Here is an 11,143-nt window from a genome sequence, read left to right as displayed (position 1 = left end):
ATACTAATTGAACTTTCTGTGGGGATCATCCAGAAACTGTGGCACATCTCTTTTGGTTCCTCTACACAGAGATTCTGGAAGAATTTAGCAGTTTTGTTATTGTCCATATTTTAAGGGAGTTTTCTTTACGATGGGAAATGTTTTATTCTGTTTCTTTAAGTTCCCCAGGAAGAATGATAAATGTTTTTTTATAAAAAATTTGTTAATACTTTTAGCTATTTTATATCCATAAATGTAAGTTTATTAATAAAACACCATATTTCTGCCGTTTTATAAGGATATGAATTGTACATACAATCAATTTCAGACTCAACCAACAAAAAGCCTCTCAGAACAATATTTATATGTTGATTTTTTTCGCCTACTCATATCATCATTTTTTTACTCCTGGTTCTGTATGTTCATGTTCTGTTCTTTTGTAAACTTCATCTGTTTGTATGTTGTATACTCATTGTGTTTCAATAAAGTTCGATTTAAAAAAGGTACGTTCTAAACGAAGCTTCAGACGTCACTGATCACGTGACTCTGGCCAAACGAATCAAGCCTCGACACGGTGCTTCTGAAGCAGCGCGTTGATCTTTCTGACACACGCACCGGAGCGTCAGCTTCAAGCGGACCATCACTACGTCTCACATCTAAAGGTGTCAAGGTAACTTTGAACTGAGTTCAGTCAATCTGGAGTTTTTCCAAGTTTTCTGTTGCTCTCTGTGAGAGAAGAGCGTTAAAGGCGGGGCTCTCCAGAGTCCAGCAAAACAGGAAACCACAGCTGGGTGTGTGTAAGTGTGCAAACCAATAGAATGCATCGTGGTGGGGGGGGCATCACGGGCAAGAAAAAAATAAAAGAATCGGTCGTACCCATGCTTCCCCGACGTCATGCCAGCGCATATTGGGAAATTCGTAGGCACCGATCGGTTTTCTATCAGCCATTTGCTGGGAGTAAGGGCGCCCTCCGTTTGCGAGGTGCGCCTGCTGCTGGCGGCACAGGGAGGAGAGGGCGGGGCGGCGGGGAGTCTCTGGCTGGCTGGAGCGGCATCTAATAACCAACTCGCAAAACAAAATAAAAACAACAAACAGATATTATGATACAGACTTATAATCTGCACCCATGTTTTTTCTAAATTCTATAAAGTGAGCGCGAGAGCCCTCGGTGCGCCTGCGCGCTGCTGAAGTCAAAGTAAACTTTATTGTCATCTCCGCTACAGACAGTCCAGCATATAGAGAGACGAGACGACGAGGCTGCAGTTACAGCGGTGCAAGTAAACAAACAATAAATATAAGAAGAGTAAGAAAATAAATCTACACTTTAGGACTCGGGGTAAAGGATCAATAACAATTTAAATTTATAATTTACAGTTTGATGATTTAAAGTCTCACACAACCCGTCAAAAGGGGCGGGGCCGGCTGCTTCCAAGTAGAGCGCATTTCATTTATAATGATGTAAATCCAAGCCCATCATGGATTCACGATCTGAATCCTGGGTTGTGTGAAATCCCAGAAATCAACCTTAGACAAAGTGAATCTGTGAACTAAGGTGTAGGTCTGTTAGGTTAATTGTGCTGATCCTCGGGTTGGGGGATTTGTGTTTGTACTGGAGCGCAAAATTCAAACCAATTGAAGATGGACAACAAAAGTTCAAAGCCAGGTGCTCAGGTTAGAAAAAAGAGAAAAGATGCAGGTAAGCAGACGTGTAATTGGATAATGGCAGCTCATCCTGAACCAATCAGACTAAACTCCAAACAATACATTATGTTACAGATTTTAATATTAATTAGTCATTGTTACTTGTTGATTTGTCCTTTTCTCATTGTGTGACGAATTATGACGACTGTTTGGTAGCTGTTATTGTCTCTCTCTCTCTCTTCATGTGTGTTTCTCTGGTGAAACAATAGTTTTGTGTTAATGTTAGGGCTGCACGATTTTGTATAAAATGAGAATCACGATTTTTTGGCTTAGAATTGAGATCATGATTCTCTCATAACAATAAATAAACATAAAACAACAAATGTCTCACGTTTTGTTGTTGCAGCAAAATGTTGTCCTGCTTGAAATTCCGTCTCCACCGTTGCTCGACGCTGCGTGTACAGAGCAGGTAGTGCAACAATAGAAAAATAGTTGCGGGACGGCACTGTGTAGCGTTTGTCTAGGGTGTTGATCGTTTTCCTAAATCCCTCGTTTTGCACAGTGTTGATGGAGCCATATCTTTGGTCAGGTGATAAGTGATAGCCTCCGTAATGTCTTTGTGCCTGCGGGAGTTCGACGTGTATAGGGAAGCGCTGTATAAGGTTCCCGTTATTGATGTTTGGGTGGTTGACCGGGACGGATTTTCTCCTGTCACTTTCTCGTCATCCCTGACGTGCTCTCCGTTGTTTTTTCCCTGCTAATTTTAGCATCACACGGCACAGCTTCTGTATCACGTGGTATAAGGCTCCGCCCGTGTCATTTGTTGAGCAGGAAGAGTGAGCGCTTGTTTTCATGCAGAGTACGTCCCGGATCAAAATGTGAAGTTTTACAAATCACCACTTCTTTAGTTAATATCATTTCAGTCTCAGACAATCTCGTTTCTCCTACAGAGGTTGAATGCACCTTCTGCGGATGGCGGTACCACACAGTGTGCGTGGACTTCCCCTGCACAGAAGGCAACTACAAATGCTGTGAATGCTAAATAAACAGAAACAAATGATCCCTGTTGTCTTTGCTTGATGATTGGTTTGAGTCTTGACAATCCACATTGCTGGCGTTGGATCTTTCAATGCCAGCAATGGCAGGTATCAGTGCTCAAACTGTTGGGTCTAAACTCAGACCCCGCTGTATCCAAGACTTATTCCCATGAAAGAAAAGCAAGGCAACAATGTTCGATCGATTTCTTGCGCAAGGGAGGCCTCTCATCTGTGACCAGCACTTCGAAATGACCACAATGGTGGCCTCCTCTCGCTGCCTTTTATTGACAAACTTCAAACAATAGTTTACAAAACACCTCCCCCTGCAACCCCCCTTTGGTTACAAAGACAAGGACTGTATGTAAATGTATACACTGGGTGTGTGTGTGTGTGTGTGTGTGTGTGTGTGTGTGTGTGTGTGTGTGTGTGTGTGTGTGTGTGTGTGTGTCCTCCTGCTGACCAAAAGGGTCATAAACCCAGGAAGCTTACATCAGAAGAAACAGGTCTTCCAGATAGGATGTATCTACAATAAAACCTCCCCCAGCACAGAGTGGCTGGAGAGGTGGTCAGGATCAAAGGAATGGCTTTGATCCTACTGCTTAAACTAAGACTGTACAAATTTAAGAAAGGAGAGAAGCACAGAATGTTAAAAGAGCAATATTGCAAGAAGTAGTTGTGAAACCTGAGGATGAAACTACAGCTCAATCCACTGCAACTACTCTAGAACAACACCGTAGAAAAGCATTAGGAAGAGCAAGAATGTTAGCAGAAAGAAGAGCCAGAGAAGAGCGTGAGAGAGCAGAGGCAGAGGTGGAGGAGAGATTAAAGGCATATTAGGAGCAGCATTGAGTCCATTACAGACTAGGCAAGAGAGGAGACAGAAAGGAAAGAAAGTGAACACAAACGTTACAACTACATATCCATCCCTGACACAACACAACACAAAAAAAAAAAACCCATATGGTGTTTCTGTAACAGAGTGTGAAGATGAAGAAAGTTTTTCTCCTGATCAATTCCGTGAGTGTGAGCGTGTCTGACGTCATGGTGTGTGTGAAAGGTATCCAGCTGGGGCAGACGTGATTCTGCAGGTCACCTGCCCAGTGGACAAAAAGAAATAAAATAGTTGTGTGGATGAATGATAGCATGAAGAGTGTTTGGTGTTTCTCAGTCTGAAACAGCTGTAATGCTATTTTCTGTTTTGGAGAAAAGTACAGTTAAAGAAAAAAACAGAGAGAGATGTGTGTTGTTTTAAGCAGTGATGAGAATAATGGAAATGTGATGAGAGAGGAACACAAAAACATACAGAAAATGCATTAACTATACTAACCCCACATGCATATACACATACAATGATACTCATGAGACCAGATGTTAGATTTGTATTGTTGATTGTCATTTATGCTTAGAAATATTTACTTATATATGCTTAGAGTTTTGTAATTAGTTGTAGATTGGTAGAGGTTTTGATCCTTGATAGTCTGCAAACTCTGTGTGTATTAGACAGCACTTTGGGAGCATGAGAGGTCATACCGTGTCTTATTGTTTTATGGTAGGATTAACGTAGCTACATCTGTTCTAGTCTAAGTGCTCTTTGTTTAGATGAACTGCAGGACTTCCTCACCGTGTTATCTAGGATGAACCATCTAGGGTGAGGGGGAGGCTACCCTCTTCCTGACCAAGGATGTTTAACCCTTTGATCAGCAACACACACACACACACACACACACACACACACACACACACACACACACACACACACACACACACACACACAGGCAAGGTACTCTTTGTTTGTATGTAGACGTTGTATGTTAATGAACCTATGCATATTCATGTAACCTCAATAAAAGGACAGTGTTACGGGAGGACGGACGAGAGCTACTGGGGTCAAGCGAAGGAACGGCGTTTGTCTGGTTCTCTCCCGTGCACAAGTACCATGAAGAAGTTTGCCTACTTGCGTCTTGCTTGCAGTGTAATTATATTGTCTTCAACGTTCCAGCAGATGGGTTCAAGCTACAAACCTATCATTAATTGGTCCTTCGATGCCGGAGCCCTGGAATCGCATTCACCGAGGGGAGGAGAGGCACGCTGAAAGACTGACGTCAGCCAGGAAGTTCCTGTGGATTCGCGGTCTGTCTTTTCTCCTCGATGAATGACGGTCGGCGGGATTCGGGCTGATATTACACTCTAAGCAACGCCAAGTAAGTTTAAAGAGGCCGACTCTATAACCGTGTCGTTGTGCAGTCTCCGCCACTGTGTGAGGCGTTGAGAAGTTCGCTACTTTGTGTAGCGATACCCGGGTTCCTTGCTACTTTGTGGAGCAAGAGGTTCCTCGCTACTTTGTGTGGCTAGAGGTGAGTTCTCCGCCACTTTGTGGGGCGTTGAGAAGTTCCGCGGGGTCCAGACTGTGCTGGACGATAGGCCTATTTTGTGTTGTTTTTGTTGTCGTCGTCGTCGTCGTCGTTGTTGTTGTGTGGGTGTGTGCGGAGCAGAACATGTGGTCTGTGACACCGACTGTTGTTGTTATCATGGGTTTCTAAGCAACCAAGAGTGAGTCGGAGGGAGACAGACGTTTGTGCTGGACTTTGCTCCTGGCAGCACAAAGTATTTATGTAAAAAAGAGAGGGAGCGACGGCTCCACAGCTGCGCGGGTTCACGCGAGCGCGGTCACGCGGACCTGAGCCGTGCGTTTAATCGCAGGCTTATAAATGGAAGAGATTCAAATGTTAGAAGTTTTCAGAAAACACACCAGCCTTGGAGAGCTGTGGAGAAGGCCAGCCCACATCAGCAGCACTTAAGATATGCTCTGGTGAATGGCTTTCCCCCCACCCCTTGCTGACACAATGTTTATTCTTTAGCTTGCCCTGATCGACAGCAGCCTGTGTGCCAGACCATAGATTTAATTGAGGTGGATAGTTGTTAAAAGTAATCTACATTAAGCTTGTGGTTGCTTAAATTCAGTACAATGACATGTGAGGTGAAGTGATATAGGTAAATATTTAAACTAATGAAGTGCATAGAGGCACTTGACCTGTGTGAAAGACTGTCGTCTTGTTATGAACCATTGTTGAGATATGGAGCACACCTGTGAAAATAACTAATATGCTGAACCCTGTATGAAACATCTAAAAGTACATGATGGAGGAGCTGTGTTGAATATGAAAGTGTAAGACTTTGCCGCTGTGGGCAGAGCAACTACTGTGTGATGTTGCGTTGCAGTTTTTTTTCTGAGCTGATGAGCAAGCTACACGTTATCAGATCAAGAGCTGTCTGGGAACTACTCAAAGAGGGGGAAACAGGGAGTGTGCAGCGTTTCCGTGAGCAGTTTTCCTGCATCTTGACTTGTGTGTAGAGTGTTCATAACATCAGCATCATGTTTTTGATTATTTGTTTGTTGGGTTGAAAAATAGTTAAATAAACTGGTGATCATATTTACGGATCACCATGGCACATATCATCAGCCATGTGATTTATTTTTGCAGATGACAAAGTGAGTGTGAATGTGTCTGACGTCACAGTGTTTTTGTGCGCTGTGTAAAAGTAATTGCCTTTGATCGTGAGTGAGAGCGGTGATTCTGCAGATCACCAGCTATTGTAAAGAAGAAGAAAAAAAAGGGTGAAAAAGAGAATGAACTTATATTGTAGATGAAAAAGAAAAATCATAGGAAAAAGGTTTTGTGTTGATCAGCCAAAAACATCTACAATTTCATTTTCTGCTTTTAAGAAAAGACTGTTCACAAAAACACAGAGAGAGAGAGAGAGATGTGTGTTGATTAAGCAGTGATGATAATAATGAAATGTCTTAGTTTGTCACTTTCAGGTGAAAAGCAGACCTGAATCAATTTTCCACATGCAGCGGTCGGAAGAAAGTTATAGTTTAACATCATTGGAAATATGCAGGCCAAGTTTCTGGCTGACTTATTTACAGTGCCATGTGTTTCTCAACCTCACAAGCGAGCTCACTCCTCCCTGAAGATAAGGAATGCAGCTCCATGATAAAGAGACAGCAGCAAGTCCTGAGCACAAAAAGTCCCAGCAAAGCAGCAGCAATGTGGATAAACAGCAGCAGCAGAAGAAAGCAAACCCATCTTCCTGTCTGATTGGATGAATTCCACGGAGGGGCGAGCAAGATGGCGGTGGCAGCATGTTGAAATGCTCAAAAAGGACTGAGTGACTCGGGCAAGCCACATGCAGCTAGCATGCTGGCTAGCGACATGAAAGAAATGGACCCTTCATGATGCGTTCAACGTGCCAGCGCTGTGGTGGGAAAGGCTCCATCATAAACACGCCCTGCACCAAGGTTCAGGCCAAGAAGAAGAAGACGATGACTTCCAAGCCCAAGAAGGTCAGCCTCAGCGTGGGCGAGCTGATTGTGAAAGCCGTGGCCGCTTCCAAGGAGCGCAACGGCCTGTCCGTGGCCGCCCTCAAGAAGGCTCTGGCTGCCGGAGGCTACGATGTGGACAAGAACAAGGCCCGTGTCAAGACCGCCATCAAGAGTCTGGTGGCGAAGGGCACTCTGGTGCAGACCAAGGGCACCGGGGCCTCCGGATCCTTCAAGATGAACAGGGTTACTGAGACCAAAGCTAAGACGCCCGCCGCGGCCAAAGCCAAGAAACCGGCAGCAGCTGCTAAGAAGTCGCCCAGGAAGGCAGCAGCAGCAGCACTTCAGCCACTAGCACGAAGTCAACCGCATCAGAGGACAATAGTGAGAGTGGCTGTGACTTCACTGTGCATGTGAAGAAAACGTTTGAGGAGAACTGAACAGTTGGAGTTTGACATTTGCCACCTGTGGAGTAAAATGGCAAGAAGAGACAGTGGGACACAGGACAAAGCTGAAGGAGAACTGCCGGCTGTTGGACTGTTGAAGTGGGAGAGGACAACAGAGTGAGAAGACTAGGTGAGAACACATAGGAATTATTTAATGTGGGAAATCAAAATTTGGGTTAGCAAACCTGGGGAAAAGAAAACTGACTGCTTAAGTTGGAAAATTGAGACGGAGTCTGAAACATTGCGAAAATAGAAACATATACAAAATCACACACACACAAGCAGAACATGCATTAACCCTACTAACAATTCCAAACACAAAATGACTCATGAAGACTCATAGCACATTAGTTAAGAAATGATTAAATAATAGCAGAGAAATGTGTAGGAAAGGCAGCTTTAAGAACATGCTCTGCTGGAGATGCAGCTCCACAGACATGCATTAGACCTGCCTAATAACACAAACACCCATGCAATGAAAATTAGCTTGTTATCTTTCATCAGTGTTAAATTAGTGTCAATTTAGCAGACACTTGTTATCAAATACTGAATGTATCCAATGCAAAAAATTGACTCTCCAGGTTGCAGGACAACAGTTTAACTTTTGTGGGAAAAAAGATCCTGGTTTGACCAACCAGTGATCAGACAATAAATTTAGTTGTTAAAATGGTAAATTGGGAGAAGCTTCCTGCTTGATTGAGGCAGCACATGTAATTTACTGTATGAGGGAAATTGTCTTTTGTGATACTATTTTGAACATGCTTTTCTGTCGTCCTGTCAACTTAGTGGGTTAATAGTTGATATGCAAATTAGTTGATCGGTTTTAGATTAATGAAAGGTGACTGAATTCTAGTACGAGTGAATGAGATGTGTTGGAGTTGTTGTGTGTTGAGTGGAGACTCTAAAACACTGAGTTTCCTGCTTTGATGTGCGAGTGAATCCTGTATTTAGATACACAACTCTGAATACGTCAGAACAGACTGTTTTGTGAAGTGCATGACAGCATGTCACATGTTTTATGATGAAGGGAAAAGGAAAATTGAATAAAATAGATCTGTGGCCTAAATGAGTGAAGAGCACAGACCTGGTAATTAAAACTCATAGCTAATAAGACATTAGGATTATGTTGTGTGTTGTGCAGCTGATGGTTGATTTGGAGTGAATCTAGCTGATGATTTTTCTTTTGTTGTGAAGTCGAGCCTGCCGATTAGTATGATGGTATGATGAACCATGCTAATGGTATGATTTACCTGAGATGAGGAGTTTGTGTCATGACATAACAAGGCCTTTTTATTTTGATACTTTCACAGTGCACTGAAAGTTTTGTTTGATAATCTCTGTTATTTTTCATTTTTATCTTTTGAACAGGCACTGATTTTGTTTGTCTATTTTCTTTTCTTTAAGCAGATCTGCACGTCGGGAATTAAAAGCGCTACACGTCGTCGAGAAAATTGTGCCAAGTGAGTTCTCCACATTTAAATGGACTCTGGAGAAAGCCACTTATTTGGGACAATTATTAAATGACAGTCCCAGTCCAAAAGGATTCAGCGATGTAATCCAAACTAAAGTTCTTCTTTTTCTTTTTGAAATGACGTCATTTTGCTGAGAGTGGAAACTAAATGCGACGATAGGTTCCACTATCAGCAAAGAAAGAAAGAATGAATGCATGAATGAGTGAGTGAAAGGAAAACAAACTGACTGACTGGTAAAAGCTGACAAAAGCTGACAAGACTTTACTGATGTAACACGACTGTGTGAAGTTGACCCCCGCCTGGCAGGGGTGCAGATGAGTCTGTGTGTGCTTCCCTTTACAGAAGCAGAAAGATGACAGCAACACTCGAGGTTGCGTGATGATTTAACATTTTAAATGCCATTTTCTGTGTCTGTGAATTTACTATGTGTGTGTCATTCACTAGCTTGTGTGCTCACAGAGATATCTGTGACAAAGTATGCATACGCCTGCGCAAGCGCTAACATTTGCATTTTCGTTTTTACAGCATTACGGTTCTTCATGTGTTTGATCATGTGATTTATAGGAATACTGGCTAATGTTTCTCTACTACAAGATTTCTGGGTTTATGTGTGAAGAAAACTGTAGTTACAGGCATATGTTGATGGAGAAATTAATATAGTTTGAGACATACTGTGATGAGACCAGTGTTACTGTTTCCACAGCGAGTGTTAACTTTATGGCGTTTTATGGCACCTCTAGAATCTGTTGACCTGTGTCTGACCTCCGTCTGACCACAGTCAATGTGTATTGCTAATGTTTGTTTCTTTGAGAATGCTGTAGTAGATTCAGCTGAAGCGGACAAGTGACATGAGTAAAACAAATAAGAGATTACGGTATTTATGGAATAGTTTATTATGGGCTCATTTGCTGGCCACTTTTGAACCCATAATAATAATATATGAGTGGAGTGACTTTGCTTAAGAGAAGTCACTGATTACATTAATGTTAACAGAGTACATGGGATAATCCATGTCTGAGGTGAATTAGGGTAATAGTTGTAGTTACTGATTTGAGAAAACCTGCACATGACACTTGTCTTGCTGATGTTGAATGCTTATTACTCTTATGATACAATTGTTTACAGGTATGAAGTTTGATTTCACTTCCAGATTTTGCTTTCCAGGCCGTGATGGTGTGTATGCAGGCTCCTGGGAGAGCCAGGTGTGAAGCAAACTTAATATGCAACACACGCTAACATCTTTTATTGCAGGGTTACGGAGCTACTCCAGAGGAGATGCCCTGATGTTGCCTGGGACATGATCTAGCTAATCTTTTTCTTTAAGACAGGGATCCAGGTTTGGTGTGTTGGCGCATGGGAATGTCCATGCGTCAAGAGGTGGAGTGCAAGGATTAACATTAAACAATGTTTACTATTATTGTTGCAGTGATTTGTGTGATTAAATATTAAACCTATGCAAGTGGTGCATCCATGTTCAGATGAGGCTTTGATGGCCTATAAGTGAAGTTCACTGAACTAAAGAATGTGGTTTGATGATTGTTGACATGCTCTCCAAATAGAAGTTTTTCTTCTTAGCAAGGAAATACAGGTGCAGCAGTAATCTCCTGAGAAATCTTCAGAGGCCCAGTGAGAAGCGTGAACCATTCCAGGCATAGCTGACAGCCAGGCAGTGGTTGAGGTCAAAGGTCAAGCTGGTTGGGGCCCATCATGAGATCAGACCTTGGAGCCACAGCAAGGACCATGAAACTGCCTGCAAAATAGAGGAGAGGATCGTCCACAAGATGGGAGCTGAGGCCAGGAGAGAGGCTTCAGGAGGATCAGAGATCATCTTCAGCACAGCAGACATCACACAGAGAGCTGTGCTACTGAGTTTCCAGGAGATTTTAAATAAAATGAAAGATTCAATATTGACGCTGAGGAAGACAACTAAGGTGTACGACGTGCTCTGCCTTAAACCTTCAGCAGCGTTGGAACATGAAAACTCGTGGGATGAGGGGAGCGTGCCAAGCTCCATCGACAGCGCAGAAGGAGTTCAAGGATGACATCATGATTCTGTGAAAGCACAGGAACCAGAAGCTATGGTGGTGATGACAGCAGTTTCCTATGAACATCACCTAATGCTGTGCCACTATACTGTGCATACGATGACACTCTGAAGGCTGCTGGGATCATAACAGCAGTAAGATGACGGAACCCAGCACCCTTTCCACAGAGAGCTTTTTCTGCAGAGCGTGGACAATTAAGGAG

General features: G+C 42.9%; 1 protein-coding gene and 1 long non-coding RNA gene across 2 annotated transcripts; both read left to right on the top strand.

The window, feature by feature from the left end:
• The first annotated feature begins 431 nt into the window (after positions 1 to 431).
• LOC113011591 (uncharacterized) lies at positions 432 to 2,680 on the top strand. The gene is made up of 2 exons (XR_003270582.1): positions 432 to 649; positions 2,571 to 2,680. It is a non-coding gene; the product is annotated as an uncharacterized LOC113011591 (long non-coding RNA).
• Positions 2,681 to 6,685: 4,005 nt separating this feature from the next.
• LOC113011586 (histone H1-like) lies at positions 6,686 to 7,472 on the top strand. The gene has a single exon (XM_026151135.1). The coding sequence runs from the start codon at positions 6,892 to 6,894 to the stop codon at positions 7,393 to 7,395; it is 504 nt and encodes a 167-aa protein (XP_026006920.1). The 5' UTR covers positions 6,686 to 6,891; the 3' UTR covers positions 7,396 to 7,472.
• The last annotated feature ends 3,671 nt before the right edge of the window (positions 7,473 to 11,143 follow it).

The sequence above is a fragment of the Astatotilapia calliptera genome, chromosome 19 (genome assembly GCF_900246225.1).
Source record: "Astatotilapia calliptera chromosome 19, fAstCal1.2, whole genome shotgun sequence".
In the NCBI taxonomy this organism is placed as follows: domain Eukaryota; kingdom Metazoa; phylum Chordata; class Actinopteri; order Cichliformes; family Cichlidae; genus Astatotilapia; species Astatotilapia calliptera.
This window is presented reverse-complemented; position numbering and strand designations above follow the sequence as displayed.

Coding starts and splice junctions, on each gene's coding strand:
- LOC113011586 (XM_026151135.1), top strand. CDS start 6,892: ATGATGCGTTCAACGTGCCAGCGCTGTGGTGGGAAAGGCTCCATCATA.